The sequence below is a fragment of the Choloepus didactylus genome, chromosome 1, assembly GCF_015220235.1.
Source record: "Choloepus didactylus isolate mChoDid1 chromosome 1, mChoDid1.pri, whole genome shotgun sequence".
In the NCBI taxonomy this organism is placed as follows: domain Eukaryota; kingdom Metazoa; phylum Chordata; class Mammalia; order Pilosa; family Megalonychidae; genus Choloepus; species Choloepus didactylus.
The window spans coordinates 5,415,222-5,440,138 of NC_051307.1; the positions used below are offsets into that span (position 1 = coordinate 5,415,222).

The window sequence follows — 24,917 nt, forward strand, 5'->3', positions numbered from 1 at the left end:
TTTAAATGGAGCCACTCTTCTTTCTATGTAACATTTATTTTAAAATGAAACCTTAAATTACTTTGATAGATGCAAATGACAACCTTGCTGCCCTAACTGTAAAAGCCAGCGTCCATGAACGTAACAGGAGCCCTACCCACTTCCCCACCCCCGTGTAATCCCAGGGGTCTAGAACCCCACTTGCACAATTCTTGCAGGGAAGTTTATTTCCCTTTTGTAGATTGGGAAACAGGCTCAGAGAGGGCTAGGCTGCCTGCCGAAGTGGCACAGCCCAGCCTGCAGAGTGGCCGGCCTTCCAAGCTGGGCCCACCCAGCCCAGGCTGGGATCTGGGGTCTCTGTCCCTGGACTGCACTGCAGCTGGGGGCTGGCCGTCATGGCCTCCCAGGTCTCTGGTTCCTGGGCCTGGGGCCCCAAAGCCCAGCACTGTGTCTGGAACAGACACTCCATAAATATTTGTTGAGTGAAGCAGGCAGATGGTTAAATGAATGAAAGGAGTGTGCTTTATTGCCTGACTGGTGTGGACTGTGAGTCGCCCCTGGCTGCAGAGCTGCACGCAGGCAAGATCTGAGACGAGCTGAGCCCTGGAAACAAGGCAGATGACTAATTTTCTAGTCAATTCATTGTTTCCCTCAGCATAACAGTGACTATGTTTATTTTTAAGTCATCTTTACATTTACAATCCCATTTTTTTTTTTTTGAAACAAGCTCATGTCAAAGAAAAATGTCATGTGACTTACCGTTCACCAACTGGGATCAGTGCCAGCCAGTGAGCACACAGGCTAGAACTTTCTGCAAACTGTGCCCCATTCAACCTTATCGCCACTGTCAGGGTGGGCACCAGTGGGGCCAAGGTGGCGTAGAGATTTCGGATTTCCTCCAGGCTGGGCAGCTGTTGCCATGGATGACCAGCTTGGCTTTGTCTTGTCCCAGCCTGTACTTCCTGCATTTTGTCACGACATGGAGCCTAGAGGTGATGGTGTCCAGCGACTTTTTCTGTCTTCTCTCCAGTCACCAACTTCTCACCTTAAGTGCAACAGGGCCGGGGAGGGAGAAAGGTGTGATTATTTGTAAAATGTTAGTTTAAATGCTTGTCACGTTTGCTACAAACAAGCTTGAAATAACATTTTTGCCCTCTCAAGGAGACCCATTTTAATTTCAAAACTGTGTTCAAGGACATGACTGCTTGGCTTCCCTAAGAGGCCCCAAGCAAGCCTGCGGTGTTCAGACGTGCATGGGGGGGTGGGGGTGGGGCAGACAGGTGCCCCGGGCCACAGGGCTGCCTAGGAAGTGCTGGGTGCTCCCACCTGCCCAGGTGGGGCTCAGATACTGGCTGCAAAATAAGAATCTCATGTGCCAGATGGAAGGTCAGGTCTTTGAAGCCAGCCTGAGTCCTTCCAATAAGCCTGCATAGTCTTCCCTCTTTTGGGTAATGAACACTGCAAACACAGTTAAAGCCATCAAAATTCTCCATCCTTTATCTCCCCCAGCTGCCTCATTCCCTTCCATTTGGATGTGTATTAGGTGTGTGTGTGCAAGCAGCCACACACTTCTCAACCTCTGACCCAGACACCTTTACAAATATGATTGGCTCTTTCCAAGAGCAAAGCGCTTTCTCCCAAGGGTAGAAAAATGTCTTTGCTTTTCAAGCAATCTGTTCCATGTCTAAAAAGATGCTATTCTCTAGGAAAGGAGGGGCAAGCCCTGCCATCTTTGGGAAGCCTTCCCCTCAACTCTGGCTTTGAATTTGCTGTTGGGGTAATTAAAAAAAAAGTATTCCCAAAGAGCAAATTTTGGGGTTAAAAAAAAAAGCAAGGCATGACCCTCCAGGGCATTGCGCTGAGCAAATAAAGCCAGTCCCTAAGGCTACACACGTGTGATGCCACTGACATTGCATTTTTGAAGTGACAAAATTCTAGACATGGAGGAAAGATTAGTAGTTGTCAGGGCCTGGGGCAGGGAGGGTCTGGTGGGGCCTGGCTGGGGGTGGGTGTGGGTGGGGAAGATGTGGTTATAAAAGGGCCCAGGGACGGATCCTTGGGGGGTGGAACTGTGCAGTGTCTTGAGCCTGATGGTGGGTACACACACCTGCACAGGTGACAGCTTGTATAGAACGTAATACACACCCGGAAACGAGTACCAGCAAAACGGGGGACAACTGAAAAGGACCTGTGAATTGTTTCCAAGTCCAGATGCTGGTGGTGAGAGAGTATTTCAGTTTTGCAAACGTTACCCTTGGGAAAGACGGGGCACAGCGTGTACTTCTTACAACTGCATGTGCATCTACAATTACGTCCACAAAATTAAAGGGCAAGCCGGCTGTCCCGCGCGGCGCCGGGTCCTTCTCGCGCCCGGGCCACCCCCGGGGAGGACGCACTGCCCCGCGCGACCAGCGGTGGGTCTGCTGGGGTCGAGGCCCCCGCGGGGCGCGCGCCGGGGGCGGGGCGGGGCGGGGCGCGCGGCGGAAGTGACGTCGCGCGCGGGGCGGGGCGCGCACCTGAGCACCTGGCCGGCCGCGGAGCGCGGGGCGGCGGCGAGACGCGCGAGATGGAGGCGGCGGGCGGGAGCCCGTGGGCCCTGGGGCTGCTGCGCACCTTCGACGCGGGCGAGTTCGCGGGCTGGGAGAAGGTCGGCTCGGGCGGCTTCGGGCAGGTGTACAAGGTGCGCCACGTCCACTGGAAGACGTGGCTCGCCATCAAGTGCTCGCCGAGCCTGCACGTCGACGACAGGTCAGCGGGCCGGGCGGGGCGCCGCGGCGCCGGGGCCGGGTCTGGAGCGGCGGCGGGAGTGGGGTGCCGGGGGTGCGGCGCCTCTGCACCTGGCTTACCTGCCGGGCGCAAACAGAAGCGCGAGGCGGGGCGGGGCGCCCCCCGCGGAAGGGGGTGGCGGGCTTGGCGTCTCCTCGCGCACTTCGGGGCTCCCGACCGCCCGCGTCTTCGGAGGGGCTGGGGCGCCGCGTGGCCCCGAGACGCCGTCAGGGGCCTGCGGGGCTTCCTGAGCTTCCCCGGGCCTGCCCTGCCCCGGTGGCCCTGGAGTTCCCGCGGACCCGCCCCTCCGAGGCGCGCCCGGCCGCCCAGGTGCCATCTGCGCGCTGCGGTCGGCGCGGGCTTTGGGAAATTGCCGTGTGGGGTCCGGGCTTTGTGAGTGTAGTTCGACTCCGTTCGACTCAGTAATTGACGTTGGAGCACAAACTGGTGGAAGGTGGTAATTATTTCGGTCGGAAGCACCGGCCCGGCCCGGGCGAGGCCTCCCGGGCGCCGGGCACTTGCTTCTGGGCGCTCCAGGGCTCGGGCCTGGCCTTGGGCCTTCCCGGGGGCGGGCAGGGGCCCGGGGGTCTTGGGCCCGGCGCTTCCCCGCGCGCACGCTCCTTTCCGAGGGAGTTCATTTAGAGGCTGGGCTTCTGGGGAGGGGGTCTAGCATCAACCCTCCCGCCTCGGGGCTCGCCCGCACCCCACTTTCCCCGTTTAGAAGCCGGGACGGAACCCGCCCCCGGCGGCCCTGGGCGCTCACGTTAATGAAGATAGTCGGAAAGGACGCAAAGCCGCCCTGTTAATGTCGGTGGGTCGGTTGCGATATGTGCATAATTTAGGGGGTAGGAAAGGGGGTCTTGGACAGCTTTTTTTTTTTTTTTTTTAAGTTATTGTTTCCTGTTGAGTATTAGTAATTTATATGTAAGTTTCAGATTAGCACATTTTTACTGCTTATCCTTTATGGAGCTTTGTATTCTACATGCAAGTTATATTTTATTGGGGTTCTCCATGGAAGACACCGTTATAGGGTGAGGGGACACACAGACTCAGAAAAGCTGCTTTTTTTAAACCCGTTTAAGTGTGATTGTGAAAATATTGTGGATTGCATTCCCTTTATCCAGTATGGTTGGATGAGTAGAAAAATGGGGACAAAAACTAAATGAAAAATAGAGTGGAATGGGGGGGGGATGAATTGGGTGTTCTTTCTTATTTTTATTTTTTATTCTTATTCTGATTCTTTCTGGTATAAGAAAAGTGTTCAAAAATAGATTGGGGGTGATGAATGCACAACTACATGATGGTACTGTGAACAGTTGATTGTACACCATGGGTGATTGTATGGTAGGCGAATATATCTCAATAAAACTGAATTAAAAAAAAAAAAAAGAAAGACAAGAAACCCCTGTTTAGCTTTTGCTGTCCCAGAGACCTGGTTGTGAATCTCATGGCTTCCTGCGTGAGGGGGCCGCTGCACCCCGTATTTTCCCCGGTAGATTGGTGGTGATGTTTATCTCCGGGTGGCTGGGAGGGGTACACAGAGTGATGGTGGCTTTGCTGCCACAGCCTGCAGACTCAGGGCCGTGGCGTAAGAAAAGACACCCCCCCCCCCACCTTGCTGCTTTGGCCGTGAGAAAACGCCCCGCTGCGCAGGAGCTGGTACAAACCAGGCGCCCTGGCTTCATCCCTGGCGAGGAGATTACAGGGTCGAGCAGTCGGGTGCTTTTTGCTGTCAGCCTCAAACTCTGTGTTTTTTGGAAACTTTAGTATATGACGACAAATGCCGTAAAAATATTACTAGCTCTGAGGTGAGGTGCGTGCCGGGGCCGGGCAAACTCTCCCTCCCCTCGCCGGTCCTGGGAATCTCTCGGGCCGGGAGGGGCGCAGGCAGTTATTTTGTGGAAATCTAAAACCACTTGGCATGCCAGCCGGGGTTTACTTTCTAAGAGGGAAGCCCCCCACAAAGGGGCATTTCCAGGCTCTGGAGGGCGTTTCTCTGGTGGAATCTGCTAATCGAAGTTGCTTTATTCACCAGTGAAGGTTTTAACACCCGTGTCTTGTGTTGGGGGGACAGAGTCAACGAGCGCTTCCCCAGGCTCTCACCCACCTGCAACCTTAGAATCTTCTCTGGGTGGCCTGCTTAGAAGGAGGATTTCTCCACTTGAGGCGGGCCACTTGGGCTAGTGCAGCGCCAGGTTGAAAAGTGTTTTGTCTTTACCTGGAAGCCTTTCCTGCCCTGCCTGGGCCCGGCAGGTGGTGGCTTGTCCTGGGCGGAGCAGGGGAGGTCAGCATCGCTCAGCAGGAAGTGTCTCGCCTGCAGCTTGCCGGGCAGGGCAGCCCAGAGGGAGCGCCACCGGGCAGCAGGGGTTGGCTTCTCCCTCCGAGATGGTCTCAGCCCTGCTCTCTGTTCGGAAGGACTCCTTTGGTTAATTATTGGCTGCCCTCGGTCTGCGGCTCTCTTGGGAATGGTGCCCTGTCTGCTCAGTCTTGCAAGGCTGCATCTGGACCTTGGCAGAGTCGTCTTGCCACCTGCCGTGCCAGCTTTTTGGTGGCTTGGCCTTAGTGCTGGTTTGATGAGCTGCCTCCCAAGCCCACCCTCTATTTGCAAGGCATTCCCTGGAGTGCGGAATAGGATTTTCTTAGGGGTCCTGGGTGCAGGCCCGCTGCCGAGCCCCCAGCCCATGGTCAGCTAAGTCATGTCTCCTGTTTGAGGGGTGTCCCCCCCACCCCTGCCGCGGCGCTTCCCCGGTTAGTCCGCCTCCCAGAGCACGGTGAGAGAGCGGAGTCGTTCGTGGCCGTCCCCGTGTTACACAGGCGTCCTGCTCGTGCCTCAAGGCGGACGGGGGTCTGCTGGCTCCCTGACATTGCCCTGAGGCCGCCTGTGAGGCCGAGGCAGCCCCTGGTTCCCCGCACCCATGGGAGCCTGCATTTCTGTGCAGGTGGGGTTCCCCATCCCTCAGGCACCCCTCGTGGCTCCTCCGGTGGCAGAGAAACCCGGCCAGGGGCGCCTTCGGGTAGTCCATCAGCGACTAGCCCCTAGGGTGCCCTGGGGGGCCTGATTGCCTTGGAGGGGGCTGGTCTGGTGGCTTTGGGATGTCTGGCTGCCCTTCCATAGTGGGTCTCGGGGGGCTGGGATGGAGCCTGTAACAGGAGACAACAAAGCAAACCCAAAGGCCTGATTCCCTCCCCCCCTCCCCCTTCCTGGCCAAGAGGAAACAGAATAACAAAGTCCCGGGCAGGCGTCGGCACCCCGGGGAGCAGCGACTGCGCCAGGCTAGTCAGGACTGGCCCACGAGCTTCGCCTGAGCAAACCCGGGGTTTGCAGCTACAGAGCCCTGCAGGGCCGTCGGGTGGACAAGCCCATGGCTTGTCGGGTTTAAAAATAGCAGTGTGGGAACCCCTCCGAGGCTCCCTAGCGAAAGCCCTAGCTGAGAGGCATTGGCTGACAAACTAAAACGCTCTCCCCGCTGTGTTTGCCCGCAGGTGGTTCCCAGGCCTCTCCTGGACGCTTTGTTACTGAACCCCAAGCCAGCTCGCCCTGCCCCTCTTTTCCCACCGCCCGTGTTTTACGGCTTCCCCGTGTCCCCAGGGCCCCAGGTTCTTTGTCTTTCCAAAAGAAATGGTTCCAGAAAGGGAAACTGCCTCTCGGGAGCTTCTGACCTCGCCGGGAGAACCCTGGAGGCATGTTCAGAAAGCATCTTCCAGGAGCCAGTGGTGTGATGATGTTTCTGATCGTTTTCCCGGCTCTGACACCTTCCTGGGGTTGGGGACATCCGCTTCATCCAGCCCTAAACGAGGAGAGAACTGAGTTACTGTAAATCCTATTAAGAGCTTTAAAAAGTGCACCCCAGCCTCACTGATGGCCAGATATCCTCCAGCTGGCACTCAGAGGGGCCCGGGGCGCTGTCTTCGGCTCCTGTGCAGGAGCAGAACTGGGAGCCCTTTCCCTGATAAGCAAAGCAGCAGCCGTTTTAGTGACGTCACCCCGACTGAAAATTTGCCTAGTTTGCATCTGTGCCTTAGCACGTCACCATTTGCACATTGTTTGAATCAGGACTGATGTCAGTGAGTCCTGAGGCCCGGAAACGTGCATTTCACGCGGTACAGCAGGAAAGCACCCTGGGGAGGGTGCAGCCGGACCTAAGGCTTGGCTGCAGGGTGTTCACTGGTCCTCCCCCTCCCCCAGCGCCGTTTGCAAATCTTTCCGGTTCCTGTAACAGTCGTGAAGATAAAGCTGCAGCTCCTTCTGTGTGGTCAGCAACCCAAACCAGAACCACTGCTTAGAGGAAGGAGTTTTTGTTGTTGTTAAGGAATAATTGTCACTGACAGAAAACAATTGGCGGTTTCCTTTATACACGGGGCACTTTTAAGTCCTGAGGATCAGAAATGCCTTTTCTTGCTGCTCCTGGAGAAGGCCCATCTCAGGCTTATTGAAATGCAAAACCTGCAACCTGATCTGATCAGTCCTAAAGTCAGGACTGCCCCTGGGCGCCCCAGAGGGTGCAGGGGTACCCCAGGTGTGCGGGCACGGAGCTGTTGAAGAAAGAGGCCAAAGGATGGGCCTTTCATTTGGCTCAGTGGTTATTAAATAATAAACGGAATGACAATTTTCTGTAAGTATCTGTCAGTCCGAACAAATATCAATACCGGCAGGCGAGGTCACCACCCAACTGCCTGGCAGGTGCCCCGAGGCACCTCGCGCCGATTGTCCTGGCAACGGTGGGCTGCCTCTCCCTCCCCATGCGGTTGGGGTGGGGGGCGGGCACCCCTTCGTGGGTCAGCGAGAGGGGCTGGCCCGGTCTGCAGACGGAGCTGTCACGAAGAGGGCGATTTTGACCCTTCTGTACCAAGAGAGTTGACTTTTCTCGAGGAAATGTCCTGAAAAGCTCAGCGAATTGGGGGGTTTTTGCCGCGCCCCCTGCGAGCGGCTCTGCTGCGCCCGCCTGGCGTTGGGAGCCAACTACAGTGATTTTTTTTTTTTTTTTTTTCAAATTTTTAATAAGGTAAATGGGGTCTCTGTTCTATGGAAAAGGGCCCGGGGCGGGGGAGAGCCCGAGAACTTGCTGGACCCGCGCTGGAGGAGTGACACGCTGCCGCCGGGTGCGGTGCAGGCCCTGAGCTCCGTCACCCGGGCTCCCCGCACGCCCCGTGGATTTGCAGAGATCCCATTTAATTAGCTCATCTGCCCTCCTTTAATTGATTCCGTTCCCAGAATATGTGTTTGTTATCGGTCAGGTTTGGCTCAGAGGGTTCACTCCCAGAGTGTGTTTGGAGTGGGAAAGCCGTCCCCACTGGTGGCCACGCCTCCCGGCCTGGCTGGGGAGGGGGTGCCCGGTGACTCCCGGAGGGACACGCGTCCCCCTGGGCACGGTGCTCACAAGGCCACACCCACCCCTGTGTGGGCAGGGCGAGCTGGCTGCTTGGTTTGTGTTTACGAAAATAAAAGCAATGGGAAACCAATATAAATCATAAAACTGATTCTTTATTAGAGTAGTTAAAGGTTTACCAAAAACAGGAGATATTACAGAGTACCCCTCCCCCCTTTCTCTATTATTAACATTTTGCATTAATTGGTACATTTGTTATGATTGATGAACCGATATTATTATAATTATGTTATTAACTAAAGTCTGCTCTGAGCATGGCTGTGCCCATATATGTCCTGTTTCTGTTTTGGGTATGTACCTGGGGCTCCTGGGTCATTGGGTGATTCTATACTTAGCTTCCCAAGTAACAGCCAAAACAATTTTTAATACAATGTACTGGGTCCTGAGTCCCACATGCAGCAGCGACTGCAGCTGTTGCTAGAAGAGGTGGCTGCACGGGTGCCAGTCTTTAACAAAGGTGCATCCTTAGCCATGTGTGTGTCTTCCCAGGAGGAGGAGGAGGGAGACACGTGGGCATTTTCTTTCTCCTAACTGACCAATTGCATTTTAAGTAGTACTTGAAGTTGCTGTCCAGCCCCTGCACTTGCCCTATTTTGCAGATGTCCGAGAGCAGCAAACTGGTCTGGTTTGGGGTTGGCGGTTCTGTGCCTGGGTCGCCCCACAGGGCAACGGGGCTTCTGGGTGTGGTCCTGTCACCCAGCCTGGTGCCACGGCTGCAGGAAGGGGGCACCGGACCTGACGTGCCCAGGGTTCCCCACTGGGGGTGGGGGAGTGGGGAGCAGCTCTTCAGCCTAGCCCAGGCCCCGTCGGCGCTCTTCCTGAGGGACCCCACAGGCCTGGTTCTGCATCTTCTGGGTTCTTGCTTTCCATTCACTCGTCACTTGACCAAACAGCTAAGAAAGCAAGCCACTTTTTTTATTTTAGAGTAGTTGAACGATTCATTCCTGATGCTTGCTTTCATTGTTTCCAAGATGGGCAGGATTCCTTGCTCCTGGGGCTTGTGCAGAACCCAACTCTTGACTCCTCGCTCCCCACCATCTGCTCCTCCTGCAGTGCTCCCACTTCCCCAAACGGCACCTCCCCAAGACTCAGTAAAAAGCTCAGGGGTCACCCTTGCTGCTTCTCTATCCTGCCATGTCCAGTCACCCTCCAAAAATGTCACGCGTCCCCTGCCCCCCTCCCCATCCAGCCACCGAGCCCCTTGGACCCGGCCGGAGCCTCCTGCCCGATGCCCCCTTCTCCTTCCACTGCCCTCACCTCCCACCCACGTTCCCCACACAGCAGTCCAAATCCACATTGACTGGGTCATCTCCTGTTTGGAAACCTTCACCCAGGATCAAATCCAAGTCCTTCACACGGCCAGCCCCTGCCCCACCTGGTGACCTTCCAGTCCTTGGATGAGCCAGGTTTGTGGCTGCCTCAGCTGCAGCAGGTGCTGCCCGCTCCACTCGGGGACCCCAGCCCCGAGTCTTCAGCCGCACACCTGTGCAGTGGCCGGCTTCTCTGGGAGCCCCCAGAGCCCTTCCCTGCTGCTCTTCCCCCCCCAAACTGGGCTCCCCTTATTCCCACACATCCCTGAACTGTCCCTTCAAAGGCCTTGGCTTTTCTGATGCACCTGTTTTGGGGGTAATTGCCCATGTGTCCCCCACCCAGAAGGTAAACGTCATAAAGGCAGGGGAGAGGGTTCTGTTGTCATAAATTCTGCTGTGTAGCCAATGCTCCGCTCGTTTGCTGACAAGTGAGGTTTAATGAGAAGTGGTTTAAAATAAAGATAAAGTAAGTGCCAGTGGTACCTAAGTTGGCGATTGCAGACTATGACAGTTTATTTTAAATCCGGCTGAAGATGCGTTAGCTCAGTTGACACCGGCGTTCTCAGACTCGGCCCTTTGGACGTTTTGGGATGGGTCCTCTATGTGGGGGCCCCCCTGGGCGATGTCAGCTGTCGGGCACCGGCCCTGGTCTCTGCACCCTTGATCCCCTCACTGTGACATCCGAAAGCGGCTGCAGGCATTGCCCCGTGCCCCTCCTGGGAAGAGCCGCTGTGACCCCTGGGATCCCGGTGTGTGCCCCCATGCGTGTGGCTTGGTACCCAGCTGCAGGGCTGGGCTGGGGCGGTCAGAGACAGTGTCTTCCCCAATGCAGAGCGCCGGGTGCGAGTCTCCCTTGTGATCTGCACACGGCGAGTGGCTTCGCTCAGAGGCTCTTGCTGAACTGCTCACGCAGGGGCCGGCCACCTTGCCCCCTGTCCTCCCCGGGGCCTTCTCCAGGGTGTGGTTTAGTCTCAGAGGAGATGGCAAAGTGGTGTCGCTTTGCTGGTACGGTTTTGGATTCCCCTGTAGCCTAGGACGGTGGTCAGTGCCCAGGGGTTTCCTAGCGGCTGCTGCGTAGCAGGCATCGGGGACTGCATTGCCCCAAAGAGGCAGGCTGTGCCCCAGTTCCTGGAAGCACCCCCAGGCCGGGAACCAGCTTGTTGGGGCTGCGCTCTGGGGGGGGCTCCACGGAGACGCCCTCCTGGCCTACGTGCACTGCACTGATGTGCCTGGTTCCCTGCCGGAGTAGGTCAGCATCTCCCTGGCGTGGTTCTAGATGTTTCCTCCAGGGGAGCTGCTGGGAAAGCAGATTCCACAGCCCCAGCCCAGAACAAGGGAACCAGGTTCCCAAGGAGTGGGACCCGGGAGGCTGCGTTTCAGCCAGCTCTGGGTGGTGTCCACTGCGGTCACGTCTGAAAGCCGCTGTCCTAGTTGTACACTTGGGAAACGCGCCCTCGCAGAGGTGAGCCTGGTTTCTGGATGTGCTCTGAGACTTCTGACCCCTAGTGCAGGTGCAGCTCTGCACTGGGGTTCTTACCTGGAAATACACCGGGGGCTTTCGGGAGTGACCGCAGGCCGGGGGCCAGAGTGAGTATTTATGGCTGTGCAAGCCAGATGGTCTCTGTGGCAGCCTCTCGGCTCTGCGGTTGTCCCCTAAACAGCCACGTTCTCTATGTAGGTGAATGGAGGGGGCTATCTTCCAGTAAAACTTTATTTGCAAAAGCAGGGAGCAGCCTCGATTCAGGCCCCGGCTTTAGTTTGCAGAGCCCTGCTTTGGACTGATGTTGTTCCAGTAACTGAAGTGTGAGTTTGGGTTCGGGAACAACTGGGCTGGCTGAGGTGTTGGACTTAGACACAGAGGCAGGTAGGGTTCCTAGGATAGAAAACCAGTTGCCACTTCCAAGAGAAGGGGTTGTCAGCCCCACGACGCAGGTGAGTGTTGTCTCAGTGCCTGCAGGTGTTTGGATAAGGGGGAACGTTCTCTCCTCGTGAGGCACGGGCGTGCTTGAATAGCTTTAGGACGGAAGCCCTTGGAAAGGCCTGGAATTTAGTTTTGTGACGCTGAGGTGAGCGCCACGTGCGTGTGCGTTTTAGGAAGTTTCTCCACTCGCTGGAGCTGGTTGTCACCTGGCCGGGGTTGCCACGGTCACAGGATGTTTCTTGTGTCTTTGAACTTGTTTCAGGGAGCGCATGGAGCTTCTGGAAGAAGCCAAGAAGATGGAAATGGCCAAGTTCCGCTATATTCTGCCCGTGTACGGCATCTGCCGGGAGCCGGTGGGCCTCGTCATGGAGTACATGGAGACGGGCTCCCTGGAGAGGCTGCTGGCCTCAGAGCCGCTGCCCTGGGAGCTGCGCCTGCGCGTCGTCCACGAGACGGCCGTGGGCATGAACTTCCTGCACTGCATGTCCCCGCCCCTCCTGCACCTGGACCTCAAGCCCGCGAACATCCTGCTGGACGCCCACTACCACGTCAAGGTGCTGGCTGGGGCGGTGCCCGGGCTGCAGGGGGCTCGGGTGCTGGGGCTTCGGGGTGAAGTCACTGCGGCGTGGAGCCTGCAGTCCCGGGCGAGGCAGAGCGGAGAGGCTCCCTGTGGGGCCGGCAGAGCTGTCGGCCAAAGGCCTTCCTCGGCGTAAGATGCCGGGAATCCCTAGTCCTGTCATGGTCGGTGTCAACACCACAGAACGGGTTGGAGGGCAGACCCTTATGAATACTGGGGTCACACCTCAGAACCCTGGCACGTGACCTTAGATTCTGGGCACCCGGAAGAGGAGGCTGTGGACGGTGGTCTTCGTGAAGGCCTCGTGGAATCAGGGCTAGAAATCAGACCATGGCTGAGCCGTCTCCGTGTGGGACGCTGGGTTACGAGGTTCGGGGATGTGTTTCGCTTGGGGTTTCAGGGGTGGGGGTGGGTGGGGATGGGGGGTTCTCTGAATCAGAGGCTGCCGGGTGTTGAGGAGAGAGGGGGATTGTTTGACCTTTCTCTGCATAGGAAAGTGGAGAGGTAGAGTGTTCCAGCAAATTGTAGCTCCGAGGGCTGGCCGAGCAATTGCATCAGTAGGGCAGAGGTCAGACTGGGTTCTGCTGCCTCCAGACCCTTGATTTTCCCACCTGACCTTGCTGCCCACAGGTGTGGCTTCCCACAGCCGTGTGCTCGTGGAGTACATGGTTGCATGAGTGGAGCCTCGAGGCAGCCCCGTGTGTGTGGTGGGGGGGGTGTACTGGATCTTCAGGGGGTTGGACTTTCCTGGTGTCAGGAGTGGGGGGTACAGGCTGGAGAAGAGCCTCAGGTGGAGAAAGCCCCAGAGAAGCCGGGGGGGGTTCTAATGTAGAGGGGGATCAGGAGGTTTGCTTGGAATAGAGGCTGCATCTTTGGGGGCCGCAGAAATGCCATCTTAATAGGAGGTGGCTGCCGGGAAAGGACTTTCCTTGGGGGTCCGGTGTTAAATGAGCACCAGGTGCAGCCAGCTGGGGAGGGGGGTGCGGCTCCAGCCTTTTCCTCTCTGCTCGTTCCCTTCCTGCTGCCCCGGCCCCTCTCCTAATAGGGCCCACGGGGACATCTTCCTTAATTGTCCTGGGGAGCAGTCCCTGGTGCTTGGCCCTGCCCAGCTCTGTCCCTGGGGGTGGGGTGCTGAGGGGTCAGTGCTCGGCTCAGGCTGTGGCCCCTGGACGTGCTCAGGAAGGCTGTGCATGTGGGGAAGGTCCCGCCACCCCCTCCGTCTTCCTCTGTGAACTACAGCGGCCTGAGCTGTGCAGAGTTTCTGAGCTCGTTGTCAGTGTCCCACCCCACGGCTCCTCTCCAGCTCTGGCTGCCTTACAGATTTGCAGCGCCCGGGCGATGGTTCTGTTCTGGACATTAGCAGTTTCCTTACCTGGGGTGGGGGTTTCTTCGCTGCTGCGGCTCGGAGGCCTGAGAACAGGGAGTGGGGGTCCCGGAAAGGTGCCTCACCTGTGCCCCCCACCCCCACCGACCCCCCCCAAGGATGGGGTCAGCAGTTACAAATCCTGCAGCTCAGCTGGGGTGACGCTGGCTGGTTGACTCCTGTGGCCTGGCCAGCAGGGGATTAAACACCTGAGTCAGCCCGTTTCCTGTCACCGCACAGGTGTGCTAGAGGAGGGGCCCAGGAGTCCGTGAAAAGGCTTAGAATCCATTCGCCTCCAAGGAGAGTGAAGGGGGCCCTGACTGTGATCACATTGGCGAGTAGTGGCTGGATCCCAGGCGCACTGCCCTGGCCGGCTTCGGGGGTCCCAGGGGAAGCAGGAGAGGGGGGAGCCAAGGCACGGCGGGAGTCAGGGCAGACTTCACACGTCGGGCGGCGGGGGAGCCTGACTTTATCAGGGCACCTGTGGTTCCCTGGAGGGGGCCGTGTAGCGAGTCCTGGAGCTGGCGTGTCCGGGGCCCTTCCCAGGCAGGGGCAGACGCTTCTTGGACCTTGCGGTGGAATGCCGCCGGGAGAGCCGCCAGCGAGCCAGGCCAGGCCGCGTGGTGTGTGCCTGTTCTAAAGGCTTCTGGGGCTGTTTCCCTTTAAAGACCTTGCTGCCACTTGCCTGCCCTCACCCCACCCCCCAGCTGGCTGGTTGCCTAACCAGACCGTCACGCAGGCCCTGGCTTTTCGTCACCTCCTTTCCTTAGCCACCACCTTTATATCACCTGGGCTGGCACCCACAGCCCTATGCCTTACAGAAGTCAGGGCTCGGTTCTCCTCGAGTTCTTGCTCCCCGTGGATCCCTTCCTTAAAGCATGAGCTTCTCCTTGTCGGTCACACGTGCCACCTTGGTAGCTTTGGGCCTCGCTCCTCCTAAGCCATCTCTGCCTCCCTGCAGAGGCATGGGGGCAGGACTGCCAGGTGACATGCAGGTAGGGCCCGTACAGGTGTGGGCCTGCAGGTGCCCCTGCCGCAGCCCTGATTCTCATCTGTGGCCTGGACCACGGACGCTCCGGGCCAGGCTGTGGGTGCCGCGTTGGGCGGGTGCTCCAGAGCTGCTTCTCGCCGATGCCCATGGCCCTCCCGGGGGTGCTGACAGCCACCCCTGACTGTGTGTTGCAGATCTCTGACTTTGGGCTGGCCAAGTGCAACGGGCTCTCACACTCGCACGACCTCAGCATGGACGGCCTGTTTGGCACCATCGCCTACCTGCCCCCAGAGCGCATCCGGGAGAAGAGCCGGCTGTTCGACACCAAGCACGACGTGTACAGGTGTGTGGGGGGCGCTGCTGCCTCACGCCCGGGCGGCGGCTCTGGGAGATGATCCTCGGTGCCCGGCAGGCGTGGGGTTTGGTCCAAGCAAAGGGGCATGTGTGCTTGTTGGGACTGGGGTGCCTTAGCCGGTGGGTCCAGGTGACCCAGGGACACGAGAGATGTTTCTCTCCTGTGTGGATGCAGAGCAGAAGGTTGCCGGGGCTGCCAGTTGGAGCCGGCTCTGCAGCCAGCCTGGCCAGCTCCCGCCCTGCGAAAGCTCTGATGTTGGACAAACGTGGCTTTTAGTGTCTGTCTGCTGGAAAAACCCACATGTTTGCACACGTGCGGTGATTCCGCCTCTCCAAACACTGTCCTCCGGTCCAGCAGCTCACACTTCGGACACCTCTTACCCCTGGTGGGGACACAGGCTTAGCAGAGGCTGTTCAGAAACTAATGTCAGTTTTTTTATCTTAGTACCTGGAGGACCGTCCCCAGGTCCTTTGGGTCCCTGCCTCTTCCACCTGCGGTAGTCTGGATCACTCTCAATCACTCTTGATCACTCTCTGTCACTCTTGATCACTCTCAATCACTCAGGACTTCCTGGAGGAGGAACAGGGGGTGGGGGGCACCTGCACTTGGCCCCCCCAATGCTCCTGCCTCACCCTCCTTCACTGACCCTAAGCCCGAGTCAGCCAAGCTCTACCCACTCACCTCGCAGGCGTCCTGCCCTACTGGCTTGGCGGTAATCATCGTGCCCAGCCAAGCTGCTCCCCGGCTGGCCCTTGGGGACTAGTTCCAGCTTGCAGAGTCTGGGGAAAATCAGAGAGGCTGTTATTTATTTCAGAGCTAAGACTTTCAACTTTTGAACTGCAGCTTTCAATTAATTTTAAATGGAAAATGCTTGCTTCTATATAAACAGCTGTAAACAGCTGCTGGCAACTCAGTGCTTGGTAGCTTGCTTTTTGGACTCTTGTTTTTTGTTTTGTTTTTAAATCAGATTAAGCTCTTTTTTGGTATAATGCAGAGTGATTATTAAAATATATGTTATTTGTAACAGCCAGACAAAGGATTTGGGGGCATTCTGCCGGATGGCCTCCTAAAGTTTTCTGTGCATTTTCTTTAACCTCAGAATTCTCAGTGTGCACGTCAGATAAAGCACAAAAAAGCATTTTGAGCTTTGTCTTCAAGGAACTGAGTCATAGCAGAGGGGAGGTGACCCGAGTTGTCTGTCCGTTCATCCAGTTATGCGGGAACCCTCTTTGGGGCACTCACAGTGGGGAGTCAGAGCTCAGTTGGCAAGACGTCTGTGATTTAACAGCTGCGCTCTCGGTGTGCGATGCGTTCTGTGATAAGAGCGTTTTTCCTTTTTAAAATGCCTGAAAGGTGTCGTGGGGTCATTGCTATCTGTTTTTAAAAACGGGGTGGGTTTTGTTTGCCGGCCGGCTGGCCGTGTGTGGGGGCTCTCTGCGGGATCTGGGGAGCCGCTCCCGCCAGCCTGATGAGCCTGCTTCTCTTCCAGCTTCGCCATCGTCGTCTGGGGTGTGCTCACGCAGAAGAAGCCCTTTGCAGGTGGGTGTCCCCCTCCGAGCAGTGCCCTCTCCTGGAGTGTGGCGGGCAGGCTCATCATGCACCTCTGCCCTCAGGTGGCACCTGCCACTCACCTGCCCCTGGGTGGGTGCTGCCTGGGGCCTGTGAGGCAGACGCCGGCCACCTGACCAGGCCCTCCTGGGGCATCGTTTGCCCGCGGGGAAAGGCGCAGAGCGGAGGGTTCTGTGCGATGGATGTTGGCAGATGTCCTCTCCTCTTTCCGGACACAGTTCTGACTTTTCTCACTGTAGATTAGTTTTTCCTCAAAGTTTTAATAGCTTGACGTCATTTGTTGTAAAAACCTAGCGCTCATCAACTTCATTGGGGAAAGATTCCCTTTGCTTCTGGGGGCCTTTCTGGGCCCCTCATGATGTTCTTTCGTGGGGCCCAAAATGCCTAAAGCTGCAGCTCGACACTGACGAGTGGGCCTGAGGCCAGGGGGCGCGCACTGGTGTAGACTGGCACCCTGTGTGTAGAGCGCGGGCCGGGCAGGATGCAGCCATCGGAGCCTCTGGACAACTTGTGAGTCCTGCTGGAAAGGACGGGGTTACGGCTGCACCTCTCGCCGCCCGCGAGCCCTGCCCACCCCTGCTCGCTGCCTGCTCTGGGGGCCACGCGCGGCGTGTTCTGTCTGCCGTGGCAGCTTGCAGGCAGACCCTAGATTGTCTGCTGGAGTCGGTGAAGCACCCTCACCCTTTGTAGCCTGGTGGATAGGGGGTTCGGGGCAGCAGCACAAAGTGTCTCAGCAGAGTTTTCTTCTGTGCTTGGTGGAAGAAAATATCCCAGTCATTTAGTTTGTTTTCATTTTAATTAGAGGCCTGTTGGGTGTTAGAATTCTCAGTTGTCATAGCAGCAGGATCTTAATACTTCAGATTGTTGCTTAAGTTTTAACGGGAAACTGGGACAAAACATGAGGGTAGAATCCCAGCCGCTGTTGGGGACTGTGGGCTAGCTCCCCACACCTGCCAATCCATGTCTGTCTGCTTCTGGAGAGTTCCTCTCCCGTGGGTGTGCTGGGAGCTGGGTGCAGTTGTGGGGGTGGGGGGTGGTGGGGGCAGGACGCCCAGCGCTCAGCTTGATGGACACTGTGGTTTTAGGTCGAGAGGGAAAGGAGTCTGGCCCCTGTGGGGTCAGCCTGGTTCTCCCCATTCAGGTTTTAACCTTGGCTGGTGGCCGCTGATAGTGCCGCTCATGTGTGCCTGCCGCTTATCGGTGACAGCCGTCTCTTGCACACGGCTGGCACTTGCTGCCTCCCAGATGCTCACAACCAGGATGTGGCTGGTGTCCACACCCCGAGATGGCCATGGCTGGTGCTGGGGCTGCTGGCCGTGCCTTCTGGCTCCAGGTCCCCCACTGCAGGCCCTGCTTTCCTTCCAGCTTCTTCACGAGCTCCAGCCATCTGGGGCCCCAAGAGCAAACTGGGGGGAAAGGCCCCACTTTGCCCATTCTAGACCTGAGTCCCCGAGCAGGACAGGCTCCTGGATGCGGTGGGTCTGGCCACTCCCTGAAGAGGCCAGCGGGGGCCTGCAGCTGGGGAGAGGAACGCAGGGGCGGGGTTCCTGGGTTCTGGCTTGCTTGGCAGGTGGGGTTCATCAGCTATTTCTCTCCACCAAACCTGCTTTTCCTTGGAGGGAAACAGATGCCCAGAAAGATCTGCCCCACGTTAGGACACACTGATCATCTGGCAAACCGTAACCCTCCCAGGAGTGGTTTCCACAACCTGGAAGGAGAGAGCTCGTGCCCCCGAGAGGAGGGGTCCGGGCAGCTGTGTGTTTCCCCAGGGCTGGGGGCTTCCCGGGCGTCTCCCTGGAGCCATGGTGACCCGCGCCCTGCCCTGCCCTTCCAGACGAGAAGAACATCCTGCACATCATGGTGAAGGTGGTGAAGGGCCACCGCCCCGAGCTGCCGCCCGTCTGCCGGCCCCGGCCCCGTGCCTGCAGCACCCTGCTCCGCCTCGTGCAGCGGTGCTGGCATGACGACCCGCGCGAGCGGCCCACCTTCCACGGTGAGGGCCGCGTCTGCGTCCGCCCCGCAGAGGGCTCCCAACACCGGGGACCCCGGAACCGGCTGGAGCCTGGCAGGGAGCATCCAGGAGGGTGGCGCTGGATGGGGTCCCTGAGTGGGCCGGCCCAGGCCCCTACAGGGACCCTGCCTCTCGGAGCAGGGACATGGAGGACGGCACCCGGGGTGCAGCTCCTGGGAGGCGGGTGGCCTGAGGGCCTTCCTTGCCCTTCTGGAAAGTCAACCCTGATCCCGCTGAAACTGACGATTACGTTTAAAGCCGCTGGCGTAGGGAGGATGGCATGGTCCACGTGTGGCTGCCTTGTTCACACGTCCCCCAGGTGGGACACCCCTGAGCAGGCTTCTCTGGGAAATTAAAAAATGGGCTCCTACTTGGAGCTCGTGAGACCCTGATGAGGTGCCGTGGGAGCCCCTGCTGTGGCTGGCGATTGGCCGCACGGAGGCCCCTGGGGGTGCATGGGGGGCTCAGCCCACAGGAGACTCGCAGAGGCTTCGGGGCCCCCCAGCTGCTGTCTGAGGTCGGTTGTTTATGTAGAATTTATGTGGAAGTGACCAAGTGACACACTATTTGTTTTCTCCCCAAAGAAATCACGGCTGAAACGGAGGACCTGTGTGAGAAACCTGAGGATGAGGTGAAAGAAACACCACAGGATCTAGACACAAGAAACCCCCCGGAGCTGAGGAGTGAGGTGACTGGGGTCCGGCTGGGGGTCCAAGCCCAGTTCCCCTCCTTTCTAGAGGCCCCTGCTGGCCTGGGCCGAGGCAGGGCAGAGTCCGGAGCCTCCAGTCTTGCTTGTTGGCTTCACGCTGGCTGCCTGGACAGGGCGCGCCCCAGAGATCCACGGAGATCCACTTAGATCTGTGGAGATCCGCACACAGCGCCACAAGGGCTGGTTCTACCAGACGGGTGGCTCTGGGCTTGCTTCCTGCCCGACTGCGTCTTTCCCTCTTCTCCTTTCTGCCGTTGCCCTGAATAACGTGATGCTCGCGCAACACTGGATGCTTTTCAGACCACGGGGGTGGCTGCAGCCCACCGTTGGGGAGTGGGCAGGGTCTGAGCAGTGGGGTGCTCGGTGTCTTTGATCCCTGCCTGGGGCATCTGGTCCCTTTTTCACTGCTCATAGAGGGTTTACTCCGCTGTTGAGCGCCACGTGGGTTACGTAAGACACACTGAGGATTCACAAACGCCTGTCGGGTGATAAGGCCCCAGCAGACTTGTAAAGCGAGGCCCGTAGATTTGTGACGCGCTGGCTGGCATTGGGCGGCGAGCCTGGGCCCCCCGTGCAAGGTCAGTGATGATGACCCTGTCGGCACACCCAGGGTCTGAACATAACGGGGCGGGACCCGGGCCGGGGACAAAGGTGACGTGGGAGGTGACGGTAGGAGCCAGCTCCGGCCCGTCAGGGAACCGAAGGCCACAGGCAGGACGTGCCACGTGCCCGGGGCAACCACGGAAAAGCAGGTCCCGCCTCGAGTGCCGCTGGGGAGAGGAGGGATCGGGAAGCAAGCGGGCACAGATCCACAAGAAGCCCGACTCAGGTTCTGGGCCTTTGCCAGCCGTCGGCTCCCCTCGCGGCTCACCATGCAGGACCCTTTGAAGGGGCCCACTGGCATGCACCCCGAGTCGGATGGCTGCGCCCTCCGTCCACACGGCCCCAGGGCCGTCTCCTGCCTTTGGGTCTTCTCGACGTGGACCTCTCGGGTGGACAAGGTCCAGCCACTCGGGTTCCATGCTCCGGGAGCCCGTTGCAGTGCTGCTGCTGTCTGGGTGAAGCTGTAGGCAGTACCGCTGAGCGGCTGAAATCCCCAAACGGCGTGACGCCGGATTTTCCATTTGTATCCGGTCCATCTTCTCTTAAAATGTCCTCCTGCTGGTTAGGCCTGGCTGAGTTCCTGGCCCCTTCCTGCCGGCCGCTTCCGTTCTCCGTGCCCTTCCTGGCGCCTGGGGGTGGTCCCCTCTGCCCCCTGCCCATCCCCTTCGCTTTGGCTTTATCTGCTCCTCCCTGCCGGGGCCCTGGGGGTGCCGGGTGGTTGCAGTTCACTCACCAGCGGTCCCTCCGATCTCGGCAGGCTGTGCCCGCGTCCACACCCCCGAAGCGGGCCTCGGCCCCGACCTTCGACAACGACTGCAGCCTCTCGGAGCTGCTGTCCCAGCTGGACTCGGGGATCTCGCAGACCCTCGAGGGCCCCGAGGAGCTCAGCCGCAGCTCCTCCGAGTCCAGGCTCCCCTCGGGCAGCAGCGGCAAGAGGCTCTCGGGGGTCTCCTCTGTCGACTCCGCCTTCTCCTCCAGAGGGTCCCTGTCGCTGTCTTTTGAGCGAGAGACCCCGGCAGGCGGTGAGTGGTGACCCCTCTCGTGCCCTGAGAAAAGAGTATGGTTACCGGGGGCGGTGTGGGTCGGGCTCAGAGATCGGCTGAAAAGAATCAGGCGTCCCGTGTCTTGTCCTGGCGGTAATTCTTTGTTTTCTCTCTCTCTTTGCTGATAAATCTTGGGTGTCGGTGGCGTGCTCAGCCCACTGAGCACAGTGCCGAGGCGAGTTCTGGCCAGGGCTCTGTCGGGGTCACTGAGCATGAGAGGAGGGGATATGCTACCAGGCACCAGGGGGAGGAGCTGAACCCCCACCCCTCTCCCCCACCCCTGGGCTTCCCTCTGGACAGTGCGGGGTGGGTGCCCTCGTTTTCTTTCTGGGCTCCCATTTACTGGGGCCCTGCGTTCTCATCGGTTGATTGTCCTTGGGGGTTATAATCCCCTTATATATAAACTGCCTCTTAGGGTGGGGCCCTTCTCAGCCAATCTCGCCTTTCTAATGGTAATATTTATAGGCTGTCTTTCCAGCGAGTACTGTTTCCCCACCCCCGGGTGCTGGGCGAGGGGGGTGGTGCGCTCTCTGGCTCCCTGGCTGCCAAGGGTGGGGACAGGAGGTGGAGGTTCTGTCCTGTCCCTGGAGGACGGCTGTCCCTGCAGCTCCCTGAGGAAAATGGGGCATTCACGCTCGGCTCCGCTCCAGCTGCTAGGGAGCTCGGAGAGGCTGTGGCCCCAGAGGAGGTGGGCACAGTCCTCGGAGGGGAGTCCTTTTCAGGTGGGATGTTGGGGTGGTGAGAGTGCATTTTGGGTTAAGGAAGCACTTCTTCCAAGACCCAGATGTAGGAACATCTGTCCAGTGTGATGTTTTGACTGGAAGCTGAGGGAGATGAGGTTGAGGAGGACGGTGAGAAAGGCAGGGCTAACTGAGAGGAGCTGGAAGGAGTAGCCCATCTCCCGTGGGAAAATGCAGGGAGAACATTCCCTGTGCACCTGACACTCGCTTGTCTTGAGCACGACTGGCCCAGTGGTGAGCCGCCAGGCCTCGATGTTCCGTTCCCTTCTCTTCGTTGCACCCCCACCCCACCTTTCTGTGTACGTCCCCTTGAGAGTGGTTGAGGTGAGGGGACTTGGAACTCCGGACGGCACGAGGGGACTTCAAGTTCAGTAGACCCTTTCATGAGCTCTGGGCTGACATCCTGAAATGGGAATCCTTTGAGGATAGCTGTGGGATCGTCCTTTGTGGTGTGCCAAGGACGGGAGCATCTGGCATCTCGGTGGCCTCTCGGAGCAGCCAGTGAGCCTGGGGCGGGGCGTGGCTCAAGTGCCAGCCATGGCCTCTCGGGCAGCCGGCTCCTGCCCTCCTGCCTTGTTCAGATTAGCCTGGCCTTTTCAATTTTTGTATTTTTAAATGAAGGAGGGTTAACAGCCACTGTGATTCCTAAGCACACACTGGTGGCCCCAGCTTTATCTGTCTTTGGAGGATGGTCTTTGTTTTCCAAATGAGAAACAGCCCGGGAAAGAGACTCAGGTGTAGTCCCCAAGTCCCCAACTGGGATTGCAGTTCAGATGTAAAATTAAATCCTATAGCCCAGACATTCCCTAAATGGTTTCCGGTTGGATGTGACCCGGCAGCCCCGGGTCACCAAGTGTCCCTGCCTGGAGCCCCTGGGGGACACCAGAAGGGCCTAACGTGAGAAGCCCCCTCTGAGCCCCACTCCTCTCTGCAGATCTCGGCACGACAGAGCTGCAGAGGAGGAAGCTGGTGGACGCCGTGGTGTCCGGGGACACCGGCAAGCTCATGAAGATCCTGCAGCCGCAGGACGTGGACCTGGTCCTGGACGGCGGCGCCAGCCTGCTGCACCTGGCCGTGGGGGCGGGCCAGGAGGAGTGCGTCAAGTGGCTGCTGCTCAACGACGCTGACCCCAGCCTGGCCGACAAGCGGGGCGCCACCCCCCTGCACCTGGCCGTGGAGAAGAAGGCGCGCGGCGTCGTGGAGCTGCTGCTGGCCCGCAAGATCAGCGTCAGCGCCAAGGACGAGGACCAGTGGACGGCCCTGCACTTCGCGGCCCAGGGCGGGGACGAGGCCAGCGCGCGGCTGCTGCTGGAGAGGAACGCCTCCGTCTGCGAGGCCGACTTCGAGGGCCGGACGCCCCTGCACATCGCCTGCCAGCACGGGCAGGAGGGCATCGTGCGCCTGCTGCTGCGCCGTGGTGGGGACGTGGGCCTGCCCAGCAAGGACGCCTGGCTGCCGCTGCACTATGCGGCCTGGCGCGGCCACCTGCCCGTCGTCAAGCTGCTGGCCAAGCAGCCGGGTGTGAGCGTGGATGCCCAGACGCTGGACGGCAGGACCCCGCTGCATCTGGCCGCACAGCGCGGCCACTACCGCGTGGCCCGCCTCCTGCTCGACCTGCACTCGGACGTCAGCCTCCGCACCGGGCTGGGGCAGACGCCCCTGCACGTGGCCGCCGAGACGGGCCACACGAGCACCTCGCGGCTGCTGCTGCACCGTGGCGCTGGCAGGGAGGCGCTGACCGCGGAGGGCTGCACGGCCCTGCACCTGGCCTCGCGGAATGGACACCTGGCCACCGTCAGGCTGCTGGTGGAAGAGCGGGCCGACATGTTGGCGCGGGGGCCCTGCAACCAGACGGCGCTGCACCTGGCTGCCGCCCGCGGGCACTCGGAGGTGGTGGAGGCGCTGCTCCGGGCGGACCTCCTCGACCTGCCCGATGACCTTGGGCGCAGCGCCCTGCACCTGGCCACCCAGGGCCGGCACGCCAAGACGGTGGAGCTGCTGCTCCAGCACGGGGCCCGCCTCCACCCACAGAGCTGCCAGGCCCAGGGCGGCCAGCAGCTGGGGGCCCCGCACGGTCCCGAGGCCACCGTCCTGCGCCGGAGCAAGACCTAGCCCGCCCCCCCACCGGGCCTGGGGGTCTGTGCGGGGTTCTGGTTGCGGGGCAGTGTCCACTGTGGGGACAGAACTGGGCTGCGCTGCTCAGCTGCACTTGTCCATCGGGGACTTGCCGAGACATTAGAGGAGTGGGACTGAGGGCAATGAGGGGCCCGGCTTCGCGAGGTTGCTGCTGCCTGAGGAGCGGGCCGGGGGCCTGCATGGCGTTGGCTGATGACCCCTCGCCGACCGCTGGGCCTGCTGCTCAGGCATCGGTGGGCCGTAGTCGTCTCGTGCCCTTTTTCCCAGTGGTCCTCGCGACGAGGCCGTGGGTGGGACTGCGTCTGCTCTGCCGTGGGCACGGCCACCCCTGGAGGGAGAGGGGGTGCGGACGGGCCGCGTCTTCCGTCTCCATGCACAGCAGCGGTCCAAGAATCCTGTGTTAAGAAAACGTTAGCAGTGTTCTCATTTTATAAAATATCTTTTTGTAGATGAACACGATGTCAGCTGTTGTCTTAAGCCCGTCCAGGGTTCTTGATGTTCTGTAGTCTGTGAGGAAGGAGCGTAGAGTGATAAGGTTGGTTACATATATTTAAAAACAATCTTGGGAGCTTTTTTATATCTGAATTTGTTTATTCTTCAAATCAGGCCTCCTTGGCAGCCACACACTCCAGCCGTGCTGCTCGCTGTCGTCTGCTTTTTGTCCCTTAGGACATCTTTTGAATTCCAGTCAAATATGTAAGAATTGTTAAAAGTGGTGATTCTGCTGTAGCCAGTTGGGGACTAAAAACATTGTCATCTAGCTGGACGAGCTGCCTTACTTCCTTGGTCTCTTTCCAGCTTGCGATTTTGTCAGGTGGCTGATGGCACTGCGTGGCCGTGTTTTGGGGTCCCCGAGGCGTTTCCTGGCCTCTCTGCCTTGGGGCCTTGGCTCCTGGGGTGTGACCCCCCCCCGTGGGCTCCAGCAGACACCCCCGCCCCGTTTGGGGAGGGTCTGCATGTCTGGTCCCCTTACATCCTTGCCATGCGTGTCCCGTGTGACACCCTCTGAATTCTGTTAGAGTAAGTTCATCGCAGACCCCGGCCGGTGCACACGCGCGTGCCGGCCCGGCGTGCGAGAGGCTGACGCTGACATACCGTGTATGTTAACGTGGATCTGTCTGCGGGATGTTTCTTTTCCATGACAGGGAATATCCAGACTGTGTGGAAGTGGCTATGTTTTAATAGGCCACACCGTGCTGTCACTGTGTTATGCTACTATTGTGTGGAGTGTCTGAAAGACCAAAAAAAGTCCTGTTGTCAATAAAGTACACCTCTACTTCTTTGAAGCCAGTGAGTCGCCTTTTTCCTCTAAATGAACTCAGTCTGAGTCCTGAAAACCAGAGGCGGGCGGCAGTCAGAGGTGGCGTGGGGATGGCCTTCTGGAAGGGCCGTCTTTGAGTTAACCTGAGAGGAGACTGGCAGGGACACCGCGGCTGACCCCCGTTTCCCCCCTCCTC

At 58.9% G+C, this 24,917-nt stretch overlaps 1 protein-coding gene across 2 annotated transcripts; it reads left to right on the forward strand.

The window, feature by feature from the left end:
• The first annotated feature begins 2,513 nt into the window (after positions 1 to 2,513).
• Positions 2,514 to 24,746, forward strand: RIPK4 (receptor interacting serine/threonine kinase 4). 2 transcript variants are annotated; one of them, XM_037831433.1, is made up of 8 exons: positions 2,514 to 2,727; positions 11,626 to 11,917; positions 14,489 to 14,637; positions 16,139 to 16,188; positions 18,053 to 18,211; positions 18,814 to 18,917; positions 20,299 to 20,563; positions 22,259 to 24,746. In XM_037831433.1, the coding sequence occupies exons 1-8, from the start codon at positions 2,546 to 2,548 to the stop codon at positions 23,434 to 23,436; spliced, it is 2,379 nt and encodes a 792-aa protein (XP_037687361.1). In that variant the 5' UTR covers positions 2,514 to 2,545; the 3' UTR covers positions 23,437 to 24,746. The 2 variants fall into 2 exon arrangements, with proteins under 2 accessions (XP_037687361.1, XP_037687364.1); XM_037831436.1 differs by lacking the exon at positions 2,514 to 2,727 and adding an exon at positions 2,915 to 3,075.
• The last annotated feature ends 171 nt before the right edge of the window (positions 24,747 to 24,917 follow it).

Coding starts and splice junctions, on each gene's coding strand:
- RIPK4 (XM_037831433.1), top strand. CDS start 2,546: ATGGAGGCGGCGGGCGGGAGCCCGTGGGCCCTGGGGCTGCTGCGCACC. Junction 2,728..11,625: donor AGCCTGCACGTCGACGACAG/GTCAGCGGGCCG, acceptor AACTTGTTTCAG/GGAGCGCATGGAGCTTCTGG. Junction 14,638..16,138: donor ACCAAGCACGACGTGTACAG/GTGTGTGGGGGG, acceptor CTTCTCTTCCAG/CTTCGCCATCGTCGTCTGGG.